Source organism: Poecilia mexicana, unplaced genomic scaffold (assembly GCF_051168715.1).
Source record: "Poecilia mexicana isolate PSO_F unplaced genomic scaffold, ASM5116871v1 scaffold_15, whole genome shotgun sequence".
NCBI classification, from domain to species: Eukaryota; Metazoa; Chordata; class Actinopteri; order Cyprinodontiformes; family Poeciliidae; genus Poecilia; species Poecilia mexicana.
This window is the reverse complement of record NW_028263384.1, coordinates 19,499,550-19,522,304: the sequence shown is the minus strand read 5'-3', so window position 1 is coordinate 19,522,304 and position 22,755 is coordinate 19,499,550. Positions and strand designations below refer to the sequence as shown.

The following is a 22,755-nucleotide window of genomic DNA, read 5'->3' as shown; positions in this document are numbered from 1 at the left end:
GGAAATGCCTTTTGTGACTTTCCATCCACTCAGCGATACGCCACCGTCTTCAGCGTGGTGGAAGACTACTACCCTTACTGACACTGAGTCTTAAAAACGAAAACAAATTAGCATGTCCATAACACTCCGAATAAATAAAACACTGCTCCATAGTGTGGGGGATATCGTAGTACACTGTCAGAGATCCTCTTGTGCAGAGGATATCATGTTCTATCAGTGTTGCTCAACTCCGCTTTCTTTGACACTTCACTCTACAGCCGAACATCATGTATCCACTTGAATTACCCACAAGATAACACAGAGTACACTCCCCCCTTTCCCATAGGAGGTGTATCTGCAAAGCGATACTACATCACATGCACATACTCAGAATTCTGGTTTCTCAGGTGTCAACAGGAGCTTTAAATAACACATAAGCTTTAAAAATGGAATATGAGCTAATTGCAGTAAAAGGCCGGTTTGGGTATCAGAACCTGCCGCATGAGTTCTCAGCAGTAAAGGGGTGATCAGTTTAGGTGGAGAACAGACATTTATTCACATTATTTTTATTGTTCCTTTTTCTCAAACGTTCAGTTATTTTCCAAATAAACAGACTGCAGTCATGTCTTTTAAAATACATTTTTTATTCTTATATCAAAGGTTTACTACTGAAGACTGAACCAATTTCAACCTGTTGGATCCGTAGAGGACGAAACACCAGAGATAAGAAATAATTGTATAATGAATATATGTTTAAAATCTTGAATGTGAAAACAGCCTCTGTCCTAATGAGATAGTTTTTGTCTTCATGAGGCTTTAGAATTTTTTTTTTTTTTGAAGAAAATATTAAAAGTCCATTTTTATTCTTGGCTTTCTTATGTGACATATTTATTTTGAGTCAGCTTCTGATTAGTTTATCAGCACGTTGCTATAACGCCTTCCTTGAAGGAGCTGGCTAACAGTGAGCTGCTTAGATTCCTCAAGCTCATTTACAAAGGAGAACATTTTGTAGTTTAATTAAATATATTTTGTCTAACTGTTGTCTAAAGTTCCTGCAAAGGATTTTTTTTACTTCTACACCTTGAACGTATGTCCACCATCCATTTGCAACTCTCTTCATGAAATGTTGTTTTTATGTCCAAAAGAACTCAGACCTGTAGTCACTCAGTAGAATTGATGGTTTAATTTTCTAGTCATAAACTTTCCTAGTTTAGCCTGTGAAAAAAAGCTTGTAGTGTTTAATTTTTTACATCGCTTTTATCTCTCTTTCTGCATTAAACCATCAGTAAGAACTTTAGTCTTTTCATTTTTTCTGATTTGATTTCATAATTCATATATATTAAACTGAGAAATAGACAAATATACTTGATTCTTCAAACATATGTTATAATTGTTAAACGAGAATTAATTCTTCAGAATTGATTTGAGATAGAATATGGAGCACATTTATTTATTTAACTTAATTTAGTTTAGCATGAACACTAAAAATCAAATTACAAAATTCCACCCATGTTCAATGAGTATATTGACAAATGACACATTTAACTGCTTATTAATTTACACAGTGTTTATATGTCCATGACCATATGGCCCACTTCTATCATATGGCATAATATTCATTGTATTTTTGCTGCAAATAAATGTCTTTGGGAATTTTAAGTCTCTAAGAGTAGATTACTGTAAGTTATTACCAGATGAGAAAAAGAATCCATATTGCAGTCTTATTTAGTCTTATGAAGCTCAACTTTGTGGAGAACACAGGGAATAGTGGTTTTAACCCATTAATCATATGATTTTCAAAGCTCACTGATAAACCACAGGGACCGGCCACATCCTGTCTTTTATTTTAGTGTCTCGCCTTCATATTGTACTAAACCGTATACGAGTGTTGGGTCAAGAAATCAAATAAATCACAACGAGAGCACAGCTGCAGAAAAGACTAATAATGAACGGTCCATCACATATTGATTTATGTTGTAATTTCTTTCGTAGGGAGACTTTCTGCAGGTTTCTTGAAAAAGGATGATCACAAGGAAAAGAAAAAAATATATATACTACATGGATTGTGATTAATGGGAAAACTTGTGTTTGGGCTCAGCCTCAAAACAAAGGTGATGTTAGAAATGAACAACTCAACTGCAATCAATATTCTTAAATTAGAGCAAATATGTGATATCTTTGTAAACAAGAGGCACTGTTGTAAAATATTTGTTTTTGTTGAGAGTTGAAGAACCACAACCAAAATGCATTCTTGTCCATGTTACCTTGTGTTAACATCTCAGAGTTAAATTTAAGAATTTTGAGAGAGAAAACCACAAACAAGAGAGGTAGAAAAACTGGAGAGAGCGACAACATTTGTTCAGTGTTTACTGCAAGTGTAAATTATGCAGACTGAAAAGACATCTGTTCATTCTTACAAAGTTAATTGACGGTGAATCTGAATAAATTGTATTTTTTAAACTAAAAATAAATATAACATCACTAAAGATGCACTGGCCTTTTTTTTTCATTTATCCAATAGAATTCTTATATCTAAATATCCAATAACTAAGATGTCAAGTAAAATAGATATTAATTATTTATCATATACATAAAAAAGAAATAACCTGACTTTTTTTTCTGGTAAACTTTTTTCTGGTAAAAAAAAAAAAAAAGTGTTGTCCTAAAGAGACAACACTTGGACTTTTGATGAAAATACAATTGACAGCTCTGAAGGTGCTCCTGAATTTAACTGATTTACTTTCATGGATTTCACTGGAGAATCTGTAATTACATATGGCAGCGCAGCAGTTTTTGTGGGCACAAAAAAAAAATTAGTCTTTGTAAGTGAAATTATAATGGCAAGTTTAAAATGTAAATTATAAATTAAGTTAGCGGCACTGTGCTCTGTGCATTAAATGCACTCACAACCTCTGTAAATCTGGAGACAGTATTGATCTTACTGCTGCTGCATAAACTTAAAACAGTTCGAGTGAAGAAGGCAGCAGCCTACATTTGTGTTATTTGAGAACAGTGATACTGGAAAGGAAAGAGATGTGACAGGGTGGAAAGCTAGTTCAAATGTTTAATCAACATTGTAAATAGTCCAGTGCTGGAGTAAATAGTTTTTTTTTTTATATGTGGTCCTCATAAATTAAATTGCTTTCAGAAATGTGTGTATTGTTTTTATTATTATTATTATTATTTTTTTTTTTTTTTTGTGTGTGTGTCTCTGTGTTTCCCTGTGATTTACTGGCACCCTGTCCAGTCAGCATAATATATCGGATTACAGTCACCCTCGTAAGAGCAGTGGGAGCAATACTGTAGATACAAAGAGCTACTTGGATGCAACATCTGGAAGTATTTTATATCCGACGGCCTCTTAATGCCTAAATGGAATGCATTTGGATAATACATTTAACCTACTGGACTCTAACAGCCTCTAATGTTCACACTTGATGTACATTTCTAGTGGCTGAAATGCTAATGATCACAAGGTGTGGTTGGAACATTGTGCAAAGGTAAAGATGAGAAAGAATCATCTTTACAATCATAATCAATATTGATTATGATTTGTAAATCATAATCAATATTGTAACTACAATTTTAACCAAGAGTATTGCAATTACTTTCTTGATATAATGCAGCCTTGGATGTTACCATAAAGATTAAAGTTTGAAAAGAAGCTTAAAGTTTAAGAATCACTAAACGGAAGGATAAATTTGACATTTAATTTCAGTGCATTTTCCAACTAAGAATGCTTTAAATAAAGGTGTCAGCATATCACTTCCTATCACTTGTCAGATGAATAAGATACAGCCACTATTTCACTCTGGGTTCAGCCGGTGCTGCTTTTGCAAAGGTCGCCAGTTCTAAACACATTTCAGAGACATCTTTTTCTTCCATTATACATATCTAAAACGATGGACAAACCCACCTGCCAGAGGCAAAGTTGCCTCGGGCACAGGAAAATGACTACCTGGAGAGCAAAGATAGTGAGTCATGTGTACATGACCAAAGCAAAGAAAACCAGCTAAGGGATGTTTGTAGCTCAAAAACAATTACTGCTCCAGGCAAACTTATTTGAGTTCCTGGAACTGTTGCTCATGACAGGATACTTGGCGAAAATGGGATTGTCAATTTCATTGTTTATAGCTGAATACTGATCGGGTATTTTTCTGGTTTGCATCCACAGAGAGCAGAAGGAAGCAGGGCAACCTTAAAATACAAATAAAATAAAATAAAATAAAAAAATATCAGCAGACTTATCCGCCTCACATTAGGCAAATTATTTACCTCTTAAAGACGCCTTTGTCTTTGAAGGATCCAAGTAAGTTGCCTAAAATGATTTTGTGAGTTTTTCTGAAGTTACAAACTGTTTCAGTGAGCGTGATTTCACCTGGTTTCATTTTATGTACTGCTATCAAGTCAAGGGGAGCCCTGGCTGAAGAGCTCCGCGGTTTTCCAACTGATCATTGAAGGCACCTCTTCCAATCAGTAAATACTGTGTACAATCCAAGGCACTGCACGAGTTTACAACCTCCCATCATAGTTTGTGTGATGTTGTGACTACAAATCAGTCAGTCTTTGATGTGCATGGAGTTAATTTCTAGTTAGGTGGTCTTGAGATTCCTCTGTAAATAAACCTGATTATGTCATTCATATGCAAATGGTCACATGACGTCAACTGGCTTTTCAACATGTCAGGAGGTACTTATGCTCGAACAAAAGGGCCCATGCTGGTTGTCGGGGTACAAACCAATGCTTTGAATTTAGACACTGCCAATTCAGAGTCTTTTTTTTTTTTCACCTTAATTGGTTTACTGCTCAATTCCAGTTACTTTTATCTCAAGTTTGCAACAAGAAGCTGGTACAAGTGGTCAGGGCTGGAAGTCATGCAGTCAAAAAAGCACACAACTACATCCCTCAGAGGTGTTTAATACACCTTATTAACGTTAGAGTGCATTCAGCTGGTGTGAATGCACACTAAAGCAGAGTGTCAACTACGACATCTGACTTTTATTTTAGAAATTAAGAATATGAGTCTGTAAATGTATGTAAATTTGTCCTGAAAATTATAAGAACCTCGATAGTTTTAGATCTACTTAATTGCTTACTTAACTACAGATCATTTTCGGGGTGTGGTGGTGGTGCAAGGGTAAAGCGCGGCCCATGTGTGGAGGCCTTAATCCTCGACGCAACCGTCACAGGTTCAATTCCTGGCCTGAAGACCTTTGCTGCATGTCTTTTCTCACAACCCACTTTCCTGTCTGACAACTATCAAATAAAAGCCACTACAGTCAACAAAAACAGAGGAACATGATCTACCAGCTCAGGCTGAGAGTGACAATGATGCCTAGTGATTAAAATGCTCCTATTCAAAGGTGCAACAAGCACATATAAACAAACAAAAAAAGATCTTGACTCAGATTATTAGTGGAGATTGCTGATGAAGCTAACCTTAGAAATTGCATCAATACAAGCATATTTTTATTTGTCAGCTTCTAATGACTTTTGAGTGTGGAACAATGTATCAAATCTTTTAGGCCCTACCATGCTGACTTGTACCACCAGCCAAAACAATATTGAAGAGAAAATACACATCCCCATGACAACACAATTCCCTGACTGCAGCAGCCTCCCCAAGCAGGACAAAGAGCTCTGACCTCTTCCATTCCCCTACTCACAGAACCTGGGTTTTTTGCCAACATTCTGCTGCCCATGCTCCAGTGGGTCAGAAAGGTTTATGTAGCACAAAAATAATCTACACAATACAGGCCATGTGTTTTAGAACTGCGGTTGATGGATGTACGTTCACTTCTGTTTTTATTTTCTTCTTTTTTTCTCTCTCTGTGATAGACTACAGCCCTATAGCTGACTTCCAGTGATACTTTTTGTTAACTAAAATGTAACATGGTTATAATAAACATTTCTTTATGGAACTACTCTGACCATCTGTACCTCTTCCTTTGGAGTTTCAATAAATGGAAACACTAATTCTTGTTTTTTTTTTTGTTTTGTTTTTTCAGCACAAGACACTTAAGAGGAACATATTTAAAAACTAAATAATTCTAATTAACATTTACCATAATTATCATTTCTGATGACAAGTGCATTTCCATTTTTAAAAAATCTCCTTGACTTTATTAATAAAAAAACAAAATAAAAACAAAGGTATTAGACAATGTTGTGCCATTCACACAGTACTTCCTAAAACTCTGGGAACAAAACATTCCATACTTATTCAACCAAACTACCCCACCTTCATTGTTTTAAAAAGGATTCACTTTCACATTTATGAAATTTCTAAGTAAAGAACAATTAATTAGCATTGACTTTCTTACACAAAGACTTCTCAAACTGATAAAGGTCATATGACTCAGCAACCTAACAACAATATTGTTACATCTCTAAATGCAGCATCCCAACTCCATCATGTTTTACAGATTATTGGTCCATGTTGGTATATAACATACAGGCTGAACTTGTTTAGTTTTTTTTTTATGTGATACAGAACACTCACAATACATTTACACTATGCCCACATTTACCAGCTCCACTCACAAATGCACAGACACGTACACCAAAAGGAGAAGTGGACGACAGCTTGCCTTGCCCAGTGGAACTCTGACATTTGGTAGGGATTGAACCCTTCCTTGAGGTCGTCATTTATTTATGTTTTGAGTTTCACATTTATGAAATATAATTTTTTTGTAAAAATATATAAATAAATAAGTAGCAATAAAAACAAAAAATAACCAGCGTCTCCAATCACTTTCATCCTATGAACACCACCAGCAGTTAGCGCCTGCTTATGGATATTTACAAGGATCTGCCACAAAGATTTGAAATATTTTCTAAAAAAACATAAACCATAAACCTTTTCCCTGATTTATTTAAATGAATCAGACCTTTCCACTTCCTGAACATGTAAACCTCCAGCAATACATGTCTGTTTCTGTAAATATATTGGAACTTATGAAACGGTTCACAAATATTTAAGCACCGCCACACATTAGTTTAATCAGTGCAGCCAGATCTGAGTGCATGCAATAAAGAATGACCTTAACATGGTAGAGAATGATCTCATGGTAATTAGAAAAATTACTTCAGTCCATTGGTATGCCAGTCTATGGCTGCATTCTGTACATATCAATTAATTCTGGTGCAAGGACAGTGTAGTCCAGAACACTCTTACTACTTGAGATATGACAGAAAAGCCACACACATAATAAAAAAAAACAAAAAAAACAACTTTATTTATACCTCCAGGACATGGCACACAAAAAATGAAAAGCCTTAAAGAATTGATTGCCTGACAAAATAAAGTGGAGCTTGTTGATGTGCTGTGTATGGACTATATGTCTGCTGGAGATAGCAGTACTCACCCTCTCTCCATCGATTGCCTTTTGACCTTCTGATCCAAGTTCCCCCTGCAATGACAAGATTGAAAGTGTATAAGACACAAAATGGCCTCTTGAAATTTTCACAGAAATATTTTTTTTGGGGGTGGGGGGGATTTTCTACATATCAGTTTCCTTGCAGTGTGGTTCAGCTCACATATAACTGCAGAACTGCAGCTTTAGTAAAGTTTGTAACATATGTGAGATTATATGCAGCTTGTGAATAAGCTGCTTGAGCTTTACTAGCTGACTGCTTTCCACACACTCTGCCAGAAATGTGTGAGATGTTTTGGATCTTGTTGAGTCTTTATTAGTGTGCAACTCAGACATACACTAGGATGACCTCGGCCATCCCATAGCTCAAGCAGGCTGCACTGTTTGAGTGTCCAGGCCAACTGGCTCTTTGCATTTATTGTATTAACAGATGGGGGACAATTTTGCTCTCAATCATTTTCCCAAATAGTGTAAAAATGTTTGTCTCAGTCAAATATATTTCATAACAACACCATTAACAATTCACATGTATAGAATGAATCAGTTTGGCTTTCTTTTCTGATCTTTTCCATTCCATGTATCAAGGTTTGTGAGGAAATAAGTCACCGTGGTATAAGCTCAATGTCGTCAGTGCAAAAAATATCCTGGATTAAGCCATCTCCCATACTCGAGAATAATCCCATTGGCTGACATTTCAAAAGCCCATTTCCAAAGGATCTACCCAATTGGTATGCATGTAGATAGTATCAAGTACAGGGGTCTGCAAACTTTACAATCGAAAGAGACATAACCTTTTCAAAAGACAATTTATAGTGCTATAGAAAAATTTATGTAATTTTAAAGAGCCACCCACTTATTTTTCCAGGTTTGACAAAAAAGAAAAAGTAAATCTTTTGCAAAAAGAGGATAGATACATTTTCTTTCATAGGATGTTGACATTTGTGGAACAATAGACTTATAGAAGATCTGCAGCATCTTGCTGCAAACCTTGAATGATCTTAGCTTCGACAAGAAGCACAGTCGGCTCTGTCCCTTCTTATAGGCGACTTCACTGTTGTGTCTCCAGTCCAGTCTGATAGAAATAGGGTTTGATCTAACCTTGTTTCTCCTGAAATCTACAATCATCTCCTTTGCTTTGTTTGCATTTAAGATGAGATGATTGTTCCCACACCATGCCACAAAGAGGTCCACCAGCTCTCTGTACTCAGCCTCTTGTCCATCTCCGACACCCCCGACAACTGCAGAGTCATCTGAGTGTTTCTGGAGATGACAGGAGTTGGACTTGTGCTGGAAGTCTGAATTGTACAGAGTGAAAAGACACCCAATCTAGTAAAATTTAACACTTATCTAAAAATTTCAATATTCTACATATTATAACTTATTTTCTTTTAACCCAGAAACACACCCCATGCTTGCTTGTTCCATGTTATAAAAAGGCTGCAGGGCAGCTTCAGTTTCAATGAGAGATTACCAACGTGTTGGCGGTACAGCAAGCGGTTGTTCCTGACTATCAGAGGGGAACTGTAGTAGATTAAGACAGCCATCTCTGATGCACGGCTTGATAAAACGGCAGATTACTGGAAGAACAATTAAATCTACAAAAATATGGCTTCTACTACGAAGACATTTTAAAATATTTTTTAATATATGTATTTTATGCAATATTATAACTGGCAACTCTAACAATAGTAGTATAAAAAAATATGGGGAAAACTGTAATATATTGTGACATATACTTTACCATTTTCAGTTGATCAAAGCTTCCAGGGATATTAAATGAGTAATTCAGTGACCTTCTGTTTCATTTTGCTGTAAATATGATGTGACACACAGGGACATTTCTCTTAGGCACTTGCCACTGAGTTTTATCTTGCCTCCCCATCACCATGGTGAGAAAGATGACAAGATAGGTAAACAAAAAACAAAAACAAAACAAAATAAAAAAAACTTCTCAATGCTCACTGAGAACAAGAGCATTTTAAGTTTACTAGATCTCAATAGAAAAACTATCCATATTCATACTAGTTGTTTAAGAGCTGTGGTGGAAATTCAAATGCTCAAAACACAAATGTTTCGGCTTTATAGGGACATTAATCAGAATAGTATAGTTTGGTCAGATGAAACAAGACGGTTTTTGACAACAAACACTCCAGGTGGGTCTGGTATGACACAACGAAGGATATGTGGAAAACTACCTCATGCCCGTTGTTAAGTGTGGTGGAAAATGTATGATGCTGAGTTCATATTGTTTCACATTGAAAGGCCCGGAGAGCTAGGAGATGTTAAAGAAAAAGTTAGTGACCTGTGAAAGACGAAAATCGATAGCCTTAGGGTCTTTCTGCAAAATAACAATCCAAGATGTATGACTAAATCAACTTAGAAAGGGCTCACCAAACATGTAATTACCCTTTTTCTATCACTTTCTCAACGCAAAGATCTAAGTCCTGAAGAAACGTTGTGGAGGACCAGAATAGGAAAAAAAGAAAAACAGAAGAGAGGACACAGGACTCTTGCTGATCTAGAGAGGAATGACCAATGATTCAGCATCAATGGTTCCACCTGTTGTGCTGTTTTACTGGCAAAACAGTGCTGTAGGTCAAACGCATGAGGGGGCAATAATTGTAGTCTTAGTAACCTAAAAAAAAATATTAATGTGAGAAATCTTTGCCACTCAATAAATGTACATAGAAGCAAGGATGACTTTATTTTTACACATCTTCAGCAGTGGTGCCAATAATTATGAGGTGTGCCGTATATGTAAGTCGTTTGTTGTTCACACACAGCAGCAGAAGGCTTCATCAACTGGGTATGCTTAGAGCTGTTCACACTCAGATCCTAACCCCCTTTGCACAAACAGCTCAAACATCCAGTAGACGTGAGTGCTGCATTGACAAGGACATGATTCCTTTCTGGCCCCCACCCAGGATGAATGCCAAGTATGTCCAACACGGCGCACAGCCAAGGCCGAAATGCCAGTGCTAGGAACTGAAACATGCATCTCTGCAGCAGTATGCAGTCCACCCTCCGACAAACAGGCACCCATGTTTTGGGTTAGTGAGTTTATAGCATCCCTGTCCCCTACATAACTTCAATTTATTTCAGTAAGGTCGAAAACTTGGTTCCGTTACAGCAGCAGCATCTAACTCCATCAACTCAAAAACAAAAGAAAGCAACACCCCAAAGTTATGTCCAGTGCTTCCTGGCAGCCTGACCTCCCAGTGTGTCCCACTGTGATGAAAACAGCATGGACAAAGGTTAGAGTAAGGTCCCTCATTCACACATTAGTGAATAGCATTATGGAGGCTTGTCATTGCGTCGGTGCTCTTGCTACTACAGCTGTCACACGAGTTCTTGCTGACACTATGGCTCAGCAGCTGCAGACTGGTATACTGTTTCTTAACAACTACAAAATGCTAATCCCAATCACTGTAAGAGTCATTGTATTACACCAACAACTGTGATGATAACTGTATCAACTTGAAAACAGAGAAACATGCGCTTAATACTGGATTTGGATATGTTCATAGGCAATGTGGAACAAGAGTTAAGGAGGTATTGACATCAATTTTAATGGAAAGGATTTTGTGCCTTGTAAAGGTATTTAAGCCTATGGACAAAATTTTACTTCAAATTAATTTTGTTCATATTTGGTCTAATCTGATCAGATCACCTTCTTTCACATTCCTACATGGCTTGTGGAAAAACCACAAATGAACCTCTTTTAACATTTGCACTCTTCTTGCCAAAGTTTCTTGCTTTTGTCTGTTCAAATGATGAACAGAATTTGATTTTGATATTTAATAAATTCTCGTGACAAGCAAATTTGCCCTGCACTTAATAGTGCAGGTTATTTGGAAACACAATGGCATAGCTGGAAACACACACCAATATGATTATAGACTTATTCAACACCGGTAAGACATGCAGAGATTTGCATTGGAAACTAAACTGATTGGAAAGGAGTGACAGAATATTTACAAACATTTACAGACATATTTGCAGACATTTGCGAGACTCGGCACTAGAGAGGGTTTTGGTTTTGGTTGATATACATAGTAAATGTATATTCAAATTTTCACAATTTTATTAGCAAAAATTGCCATTAAATTTGTAATTCTCTGACAGGACCATCAAATGGCCAAAGGTTCATGACAGACTATGAGGAGGTCGGGTTGGAAGAATCTTAAAAGAGCGGATGAGTTTGACTATGTTTGGCCCTGCGCTTGTTTTTCCATTTCGTAATTTTGGTCAGAAATTAAAATTGAAAATATGAAAAATAAGAGTTAAAAACTAATAAAAATAAAAAAAATAAAAAAACAATCACTTTTTTATATTTTGAGAATAAAAAAGAGTGAATGAAGAATGGAAAGAACGAACGATACATAAATAGGCAGATGCTGCACATTTCTTTGGACAAGAAATAAATAAATCTAAAGGTACCAGTTCTAGGTTAAAATGCAGCCCACCACAGAAGCTGAGCTGCTATCTTTTTATAATAGTTTGACCATTATTGCTACTTTTATTTAAAAAAAAGAAAGTCTGTGTAACTTTTGCATTTATGAAGGTGATTCATATCGTGTGTGAAGATATGAATAATGATATAGTTGGGTTTTAAAATTAATTATAAGAATTCCCATTTGCTAATGTCACTCACTAACAAGAAGATAAACCCAGTGTGAGGAAAGCATATTAGGCATTGTTCCTTCAGTCATTCAAATTTCGTTTTAGGCCTCTGACACAAAAACCTGTTCTCAGGAAAACCTAATAACATTTTAACACAGATGAGCATAACAGAAACAATGAGCGGTTTCGGGAGCTTATCAAAATTTATGGTCAGCAACATACTGCTCAGACTAAAACTCCTACAGCAATTCACTTTACAGGTGCAATGTGTGTTCATTTAATCCAAGAGTATAAATGAAAACAGAAATCACGAGAGCATCAGACTTATGAACTGTGCAAAATAAATTAAATGTATTATAAAAGTGGAAAAAACTTTTATTTTTTTCTTTGCATGTACATGCAGGAGCTGTAAATCTAGCAATAACAGGGTTTATGTGCGAGGCCAAGGAAAATGGATTTCCTTTCAAGTAAGCTGCATTCTTATAACCCACTACTTATCTGTTTAATTTCCTGGGGGATTCTGGATTAATCATAGCACTTTAATCCCCTTGCACTGCATAAGAATCCTCCATCAAACTCACTGTAATGCGGGACAGTACTTTCCATTGGAGTAGCAGAGTTGAAGTAATCCCCTCACACTTTCCCAAGAAATTTTCTCCGTATAGGTCATGATGATTGCCCAGCAGCTCTCATTATGGGCTTTTTAAATGCCTCAAATTGTCCAGATGCCTTTGATTAATCTCTACAAAGTCAAGTTAAATTGTTATAGAGTATACTCACACTATTTTTGAATCTCCCACCGAATTAGATGCTCCTGTTGCTAATTGAAAGTATTACGAGCTCACCTTATTCATCTTTTTTTGTTAACTCCTTTTATGTTTATTTTAAGAGTGAAGATCCATGTAATAATCTCCGTTGGAGATTCAGAAATCAGTATGACTTAACAGAATTGTGCTGCCCTCATAATGTAGTTGTGGAGTTAACGACAGGAAAGGTCAGAGTGAGTAAAAGAAAAGAAGCGGCTACATGCTGCTCACACAAAGCCTGATGTTTTGGGATATCATGTGATATTCAACAGATGGTTTAAAAGAAATGACATCTGTGCTGATGGAGGTTTTTATAACAGCAGTGGTTGCAGAGAAACAAATGCAAATTTAACAAGGTGTAAGAAGCATTTTTACCCCATAATCGGTGGCATTCTGCCGTTTCCAACTATCATCTGCTCGCTCTGAATGATGATCATATTCCAACTGTGCTAAGTACTTATAGTGCAGTGTATGGTTTCATATCATATCATACCATAAAATCCCTGTCTATTCAATTAAATCAAACCACCCTTTCAATGCGTTTGGCGAATGTACCATCAAAACTATTTACATCACTTTATTAAACCCATCAAACTCAGTTTGTTCAGACTCATTAAAACTTCAAATCAGGTGCATTAAATTATCTCAAAGCACCGCTCTGCGCTAATGGTTTGAGAGGCACTCTTGCTGCTGTGCCTTTTAAAGTGTTGATTTGAATTGTAATTTAAATATGGCCTTTCCAAACAGTCATTATGTCAGCATTAACCTCAAGCTACTGTCTTTTTCCACGTTTTAAACATGCCTCTTGTGTGCATCTATTAAACGCAATCACTTCTACTACATGGGAGAAAAAGTAGCTAGCAAATTTATTGTAAACAAAGAGTAATTAACCTATCATTACTCAAAGTAGGGGAATACATAAGAAACAAAATAATAAAAAAAAACAAAAACAGAGATCATAATTAAACAGAAAATTGTTAGTTATGTTGTAGAATCATTGTCTTCAGATTGACCAGATTGCACTGTGACATTATGATTTTGTGCAAACAGATTTACCGAAGTGTTGACAACATACAGTGCGCAAGAGAGGTGGAATGATAAACAATAAAAATGGATGTCATAATCTAAATCAATAGAATGATAGAAATGACCCTTGGTGTCGCCAAGGGTCATTTCTATCATTTCCTTGTTGTTCTGTACATTTTTGATCTGTGTACTTTTGAATTAACTGTACGTATCTTACGTTATTGTCGGACCTTTTCCTTATCTATTTATTAGACATTGGAATCTTGTTCAACTCCATTTGGTATTCCTCCCTTAATTTCCCTGCTGTCATTCTGCCACATACGTTCCACATAGACACCGATTAGTTTATCTGATTATTTTGTCATTTTACCGCCCAAACTTCAGCATGTAAGTTCCTGGTTTTTCAGAGTTTCTTGGCTGGATTCTTCCTTTCCACTGCCAGTCACTCTTTCCATGTTTCCTATCCTGTTTACTCTGTTTGAAGACTTATAATTATTATTATTACTATACCCGCTACATACCTTTCTCAAGTGGCTGTCATTTTGTCTTTGCTTCAACAGCACACTCTGATAAACATACTACATTCAGAAGAACATGTCGTTAAATTAGACTAGTGTGAAAACAGGAAAGAGTAAGAAAAAAAAGGAATACATTTTTTTCTTTATTTCTTAACAATTTTTTTTACAGCAGGGCTCATAGTGTTAAATGTGTTGTCCCTGAGCATGTTTTCCTTAACTTGATCGATTCTGTGTTAAAGTCTGTAATGGGATTTGTTGTCAATTTTGTGGTCCGGTCAGTAAACAAATGGTGCTAAGTATTGATTTTAAATAAAGACCTGAAATTTGATTTCAGGTGTGAGAAACCGACTCATGGCCAGTGAGCACACACAATCAATGACAATATTGATACTAAAGGATTGACCTTTATTCATGAATAGCCTGCTTCATATCCATATCAAACCATTTACACAAAGAAAACAGATTTGATTAAATGTCATTTTAAATATCATTTTGTCCTTAAAGTCTTAAAAAATATTTGAAGATTAAGCATTTGTAGAAAACGAGAAAATAATAGAGGTCAAACTTGTTGGAAAAAATATATTTTGACATTCTTATTTTAGTACTTCGGAAAAACAGGGGAACAGTCATAACTATTAAAATGTGACACTTGAATAAACTCTAACAACACAAAAGTCTGAACAGTGCACACTGCGGCTCCCTCCACAAACTTAATGTTAGGCTACATCAGTGACAAGGGACAATATATTTGAGTTGCTGCTAAGTAAAGTGCATCGTAAATATTTTTATTTGCATCTGCTTTTAAAACAATCCTCTAAAATAGCTGTAGCTTAGCATTCTTTCATCAGTGTCTCCATTTTATTGGCCAGAAAGTTGGAGGTGGGTCGTGCTAGTTAAAGGAGGACTGTACAAAACAACGTTCTTTTGGGAGTTTTATTTTTACTATCTTTAAATCAGGTGGTGTATGTTCATCTCTTTTTTTTCCCAATCTATCACTTAATTGTTTGTAACTATATCCAGGGAGGGTTTACCACACAAAGTTTCTTTTTAAGTGAAGATGCCAGCTGTACTGTTTTAAATAAAGCAAGTAAGGAAAAAAAAAAATTAACAATTAAAAAATAATCTTTTAACCAGCATTTTCATTTTTCTATCCTTTGTCACATAGTTTCTAATTGTCGTTTTTAGTCATAAATTTAGTTACTGGCAGTAAGCTCATTTCATTATCAGATATGTGGATGTGATGTTTCCCTGACAACACATCCACGCATGTGTTGTCATTCCTGACAACACATGCGTCCACGCAGACATGACATGACATGAAGGTGTCATGTCATGTCATGAAGGTGTCATGTCATGTCTGACATGATACCTTCTCCCTAATAAAGTTTGGCCCAAAGGCAATCAAATAACAGTTAGTAATTAATCACTAATACTGCAATAGCTTATCTTTCAATTAAAAACAATGAGCAGCCAGTTATAACGTGTGGAAATGTTTAATTAACACATTTGGATATTTTTCATAGAATATCTAAAATTGTTTTAATATGGGTTATATGGCATGTTTGGAGAGCACGGTGAGCATAACAACATGTACCGGGTATACGTGACGCATTGTTTGTCTGAGGTGATTGAGTCTTCAGTTAAAGGGGAAACTTTTGTTTCTCAGACAAAAAGTTCTAGTAACAATCCTACATATTTTAATACCGCAACTACACGATGTTAATTAGGAGAGTGACCCTAAAAGCCATCTGGTCTTATCACACACTCAGTACTGCCACCATTCGTAGTCGAATGCATTCTCCTTTCCAGCCTTCTTTAACCTTGCATGAACAGTCAAAAGGGGATTTAATCGGCCAAACAATGGGATTCATCTGGGGAAAAATAACACCGTTTGTCTGGGGATTCAATGGTTTGTTCTTTTTTTTCCCTCCATGTCCTCCAGCTGACATAACACCAACAATTTTCAGTAAGTGGGCATTTACAATTTACAATTCAACATGTCTATCGAGTTGTCATGAAAAAGGGGCATTCTCTTTTCAAACTATACCTGCTTTCTACTGATTGTACAAATCTATGATTTCCCAATTCACACTCCTTGGGTGAGTTGGGAGAAATTTCACCTTGTGGAGGTAATTGTATGGTAGCCCCACTGAAGGACCTTGACAGAAGAACATGAGGCTTTGCCAGACACTACAGCACTGACATTTGCTCTCTGCGGGAGAGATGGATCCTTTCTTTTCCTGAACACTCAAGGATAAATTTGTCCTACAGAAAATTGCTGCCTACCCTGACATTCAGACCGTGCAGAGTTCCTGGAAAACTAGCCGCACTGGCTAAATAAATTAATTCACAAAGAAATATGGCAAAACAAAACCGACGAGAATGTATCTGGAAGTAAAAGCAATGTCATTTATGGCAGAGTCAAAACTGTTTGTGGAACTGACCAACTGGCTAACCTAAAATGGAAGAACACTTCAAACTCCAGCATTTATTTAACACTGATTCAAATGTTGTCCTTACCTTGTCTCCTTTTTCCCTGTTTTGTTTAAACAGCCCAAGCACGCCTGGAACACCAGCATCTTCCTGTAAGCACAAATTAGTAAGATATTTTAGAAGATGCATTTGTATTAGAAACATTTAAAAGTAAACTGTTCTCTGGTGGATTTAAAGTTGACTGGGATTACTTATTCAAATTCAGAAAAAAATCATATCGACTCTTCACTTAAAAAAAAAAAAACCTGACTCGTTACCGCCATTAGACATCTGTAATAGAAATTACTTTCTTGCCTGGTATACTTTGTGCAAACACTCATGGTCGCCTCCGTGGCTATTGGCTCCCAGCTCAAGCTATTTGTCTTAGGCGTGTCATTGTTTTTCAGCCTTGGGTTCCTTCATGAAACATTGCAATTGTTAAATAATCTTGGGGCAAAAAGGTTCCCAATAGAGATACTGTTTTTATGGGTGAGGAGACATTTTTTTTTTCATGTTAACCTTCACTATGTTTATCAACATGTCCCGCTCCGATGATCTTCTAAGAGGAAGTCCTCACTATATCCTTTTTTTCTGTCACTAAACCTCAAATGAACATATTGATGTAAAAGACTTTTGTTTTTTTGTTTTTTTTTATTTTTGGGGGTGGGGGGTTAGTAAAGTAGAAAATTATTTCCTTAAAAAATTGAAAAATGTAGAGGTGTTGCCTTTAGGACATGCTACAATGTTCTCCAGATTTGGGAGTCTATATTCAGTGAGAGAATGGGTCACAAAAAGCTATTTTTATTTCATAAAATTATTATTTTTTTATTATTATTATTTCTATATCCCTTTAAAAACTTAAGGTAAGGCTGATTGTGATTAATTTATGTTTCATACTTTCAATATATGTAGTTTTTCTGGATGTGATATTTAGTCTTTACAGTTGTAGAAAAAATTAAATATGGAACTGAACATAAGCAGCATGAAGAACACAATTTTAATTTTAAAAGTAGATTAATATTTGCAGTGAAATAAGTAGTATTTTTCCCCCCACTTTGGACACTGTATGTCCACCATGTGCAGAATAATTGTACCAGTGTTTAATAGATTGCAGGTGCTTTTGGTTGGCTTTCAAAGAAACATAATTACAGGAATGATTACATGATATATCAAATCAGAACTGGCACACTTACAGTAACCATTACCCTGTAGTCCATTTGAGGCTCCTGTTGGGAGGAATTGATTGTACCTTCTCTCCTGGACAGTGACATGTGTCAATTGATTGTGAGGTCGGCTGAGACGGCATCAGGGGACTCTGGGCTGTAACCAGAGGAGGGGAGGTCCCAATAAATGTCCTGTTGACTCCACACTGGATCGGTACAGAAATTTCACCAATTAGACATTTTATTTTGAGTTTGTTTCACAGCAGAAAAATACTCCCAGAATTAACAACAGTGTAACCCAGCTCACCACATGTAACCTCTCCTGTTTGATTAATAGGCTGAATGAGATTTTATTTCTACATATATATATATATATATATATATATATATATATATATATATATATATATATATATATATATATATATATATATATATATATAGATCTAAATAAAATCTGAATGTGATAAGTCACAACTCCTTAAGAGTAACTTTACACTAGGTTGACTGCATCTTCATGAACACATTGTTTGAGGTTAAAAGGTCATTAATAACTATAACATTAGCTCTCATTGATTTAATTGTGATGGAAGACTTCTCTTACTCTATTTCAGGGAGGGTATAATTTTCAAACAAATTTATTTAATTCTTATACTTTAATTATTCCACTGTGTAAGAAAAGCTGCTGAATCAGAAATTTAATGTCAACTGATAAACCACAAACAAATGTCTTCCTCTGAGGATATTCGATTTGAATTACAGAAAAGTAGAATTAACCATTTCTAAAATGTGCTACACTTTTTTTAAATTGCTAACTTAATTTCAAATTAAAGTTGCAGTAGGTAACTTTTATAAAAATAAAAAAAAAATGCTTTTTATAAATTTGTTAAAGCTGTCACTATGTCCTGACAGCATAATTTGAGACAGATAATCTGTAAAAACATCAAGCTCATCTGCCTCCTCCCTGAGGTCCTACTAATATCTGCAGACGTACACTTTCTGACTGCTCCATCAAAAACAACTCATCAGGTCTTAGCACTGTCTCAGATTACACTGTCAGGACACAGTGACAGTTCCAGCAAATTTATAAAAAGTACATTTTTGTAAAAGTTACCTACTGCAACTTTAAAACGTGAATAAAAAAAGCAACAGACTCTTTCTCCGGTTTGAAATACAGTCATCAACAAAAATCCATTGACATCATATTTTCAGGCAAAAATTTCAATATTTTACCATTTCTTCTGACAAACTGGAACATAAATGTTTGTTTCAAACTACCCAAGCATAAATCCTTTATTTTTGTTATAACCCAGCAGTTTTGTTGCAAGAAGATGTTGTGAAAAATGAAAACATTTTACCTTTGGCTCAAGCAGCTCACAGCAGTTTTCCATTTCAGCCATGTAAGGGTCACAGTAGATCAGAATTTGTCTCAACTCAATCTGTTAAGAAGAGTTCAAGTTAATGCAAGATTACTGTCATTATCACTCTCAGAGATGTACAATGTGTTTCTTTGGTTGCAACAATTCAAATTGTCACGTGGTTTGCTCTTTTAGATTAACAGTATTGAGTGGAGTCTTCATCACAGCAAACAGCTTAAAGATTCTAGATCTAAATAACAAGACTTCCTTAAGTGCTTTACCTTCTGCAACACGTTTACTGATTTATGTAATTCATGAATTACATGGGGTAAAAAGTCAGCTGTTAATCCTACTTAAGCCAAAGTCTATTGAAAGGCATGAGTGATCAAATGGCAAAGCTGACCTTAGATTTTTTTTTAGCCGCCTGGTCGAGTTACTAGAGGAGGCTCACAGCTAGGGATCAATAGAAGATTTACGCCAATCAGAAAGGCATGTCCCTGGAGGATAATTTAAAATGTTTTGAGTGCATTTTAATTGGTTGTCCAGGCTTGATCAAATCAGCAGAAAGTACCAAAACTTTCAGGACAAAACACTGTTTAATCTTTATACTATCTCTCATAACTATTGGCATCCTTGATAAAAGATCTGCTTAATATCCTCAGGATGAATTAATCTTTCATTGTAGCTTCATCGTCTCACAATGGGTAATTTGAAGCTGTTCTCTACCAATGTGTTTTGACGTTTTTATTTCCAAAGATTTTTATATATATTATATATAACAAATATTACTAATATTAATAATATTAATATTATATTAATAATATAACAAAGATTTTCATCCAGTGCTGTATGGCACAGCTTGACTTGAATTGTGGCTCTCACTGTAGATAAAGTAGCTATTTTCCTCAAAACATTTCTTGACGTATGCAGATCAACACGTCTGCCTTACTTAAAGCACGTGTTATTTGGGCACGTGTTATTTTCCATTTCATAAAATAACTAAGAAAAAAGTGTCAGAACTGTTCACCAGACAAACAGCAAGTTCCAGAGTACTAATTAAAAATGTTATCAATTTAAATATATATTTAATGTAAAAATATAAAATATATAAAAATTCTTAAGTTACATGCTTAAATAACTTCTAATGCATAGACTGCTTAATTGCAGTACCCACAGTAAAAGAAAAAACATCTATAATTTATCACACTCAGATTAATATTTTAATTTTAAATTCATTTTTTTTAGAATAAATTGAAAGCCACATGTGCAATAATCCAATAAAAACATTCTGCTTAGTAATCCAACACTCAAGATATATATATTTTTTAAATATGTTAAGACTTAAAGATAGGCACCAACACTCCTCCTGACCCTGCTAGTGACAAGGGTGTACAGAAAATGGATGGATGGATGTTAAGACTTAATACATTGAAGCCAATTACTATATTTTCCAGACTATAAAGCTCACCATACTATAAGCCGCATCTACAAAAAAAAAAAAAAAAAAAAAAAAAAAAAAAAAAAAAAAAAAACTGGAAACGTACATATATAAGCCGCACAGGGCTATAAGCCGCTGGTATCTCCGATTTCTGCAGCAGAGGGAAGCATCCTAATACAACTGCTGGATATATTAACCCTCTATGGCATAATGTTGCCATTTGGCAACACATTACTTGAAGCCCTTCCACACATAGTACCTCCAATTTTACAATGTAGTTCACTGAAAGAGAGATGAGGTCCTAAGAAAACCAATAGCAGTGTTGGAATTTGTCACATGACTTTCTGGAGAGACGTCTGACATCCTTTTCTACAGACCTCTTCACATAGCGGGGCCTCACCATTGAACTCCTCAGAAATAATGAAAAAAAGTATTTTTATGACATTTTTTGACTGGGAAAAAAATACACACTCAACAATAAATGAGGTAAGTTCACTATTCTGTCATTCATTATGCTGTATTTGATCATTTAATAATTATAAACTGTTAAAATGTTGATGTTGCCATATGGCAACACTGTACCATTAAGATTACAATTGTATTGTTGGCCGGGCGTATTATCTTCTAGAGTTTGCTATAACAATGCATTTTGTGAGTCCTTTCATATTGCATATGTGTATCTTTGATACTCTTTTTTCCATTTACATCATTAATGCAACAATGTTTTATACTTTCTTAGGAATAAAATAATCTAGCAGTTCCTTTTTATGGTAGTGAGGATGCATTAGGATTTAGTGTTGAAGAAAATGAGCAGCTTGCAACTTTGCAATGAGAGTGAGGATGATGGAGACTATGAGCCAACAATGAGGGTAAACGTGCAATTATGTCTTGTGTGTTGCATTAAACTGGCATGTTCATAACATACTAAGGATATTTATTTGTTTTCTAGGCCCACCTCTTCCACTGGAAGCTGAGAGGAACTGCTTCATCAACTTCCACAAGCAGTAAGGCAAAGACGGCAGGGTCAAGACACTCAAAACCATTATATCAATGAAATATGCCAATAAATTAAATTGTTTTTAGCTATCAAATTAGTTTTATTGGGGCATGCCATTAGCAATGCATAAGGAGAGCAGTGACTGACCTGCGAAGCAGGTCAGTCACTGCCTCCATGCATTGCATGGCAGGCACCTATTGTTCTACACCCAATAGAACGCCTGGATATTATTATTATTATAACAACTTCTTCCATTACCGTTAATGCGGCTCGTACCGCTGCGTGCCCACCCACAAAAGTGGTATCAAAACGTGTGTCTCGATCCCGGCATTGGAGCTATTACTTTTATTGGGGATCGGAGTTACGACGGCGACGTAAAAAGCGAAAAACGAGCGAAATTTCCAACTGCCGAAACCTTAGAGTGTAACTGAAACCAACTGCCGCTTTTTAGAGTGAGAAAAAGAGTGGAATTTTGACCCCAAAATAATTTTGAAATTGCTCTCATGGGTGCAAAAATTGCTCTATTGGTATGAAAGTCGGTCATGACATTGATACGAATGCCTGCTCTGGTAAAATGTTTTCAAAATTTCCCTAGGGCTTACGGTTTTCTGTCCAGGTGCTTCAGAGCAAAGTTTTGGGACAGGATAACTGACGTTCCTCCCCAGTGTTTTACATACATTTCTGAAAAATCTCTGAGCTCAGCGCACACCATTTTTCTCTCATCACTGCAATTACTGTGATTGAGCTACAGATATGAATCGCGGTAATAGATGAGATGAGAAATAGCCCTCTCATATGCTTCAAACGGTTTTTAGATCGGACTTACGGAACCCGAACGGGAAGCAGTCGTTCGGACTGCTTTTTCCATTAAAACTGACTGGGTGTCTCATAAAGATAGATAAGTCTGACACACACAGGGCACTTTCATCACTATAGCAACAGAATGCAGAGAGGGAGAACTGCTGGGGTTTGGACTACAAAGACTCTGTAGTTCTAAAT

The 22,755-nt window shown here is 35.8% G+C and overlaps 1 protein-coding gene across 1 annotated transcript in view; it reads right to left on the bottom strand.

Annotated features, from left to right (window-relative positions):
- Positions 1-5,955: 5,955 nt before the first annotated feature.
- Positions 5,956-22,755, bottom strand: part of LOC148155330 (collagen alpha-1(XIX) chain-like) — a 31,773-nt gene continuing 14,973 nt past the window's right edge. Inside the window, exons 6-9 of the mRNA XM_088012972.1 lie at positions 19,322-19,402; positions 18,050-18,169; positions 16,849-16,911; positions 5,956-7,391 (exon numbers count right to left, since the gene is read on the bottom strand). Coding sequence (XP_087869098.1) covers positions 7,215-7,391; positions 16,849-16,911; positions 18,050-18,169; positions 19,322-19,402 — 441 coding nt within the window. The 3' untranslated portion in view covers positions 5,956-7,214. The remainder of the gene's footprint in view (positions 7,392-16,848; positions 16,912-18,049; positions 18,170-19,321; positions 19,403-22,755) is intronic.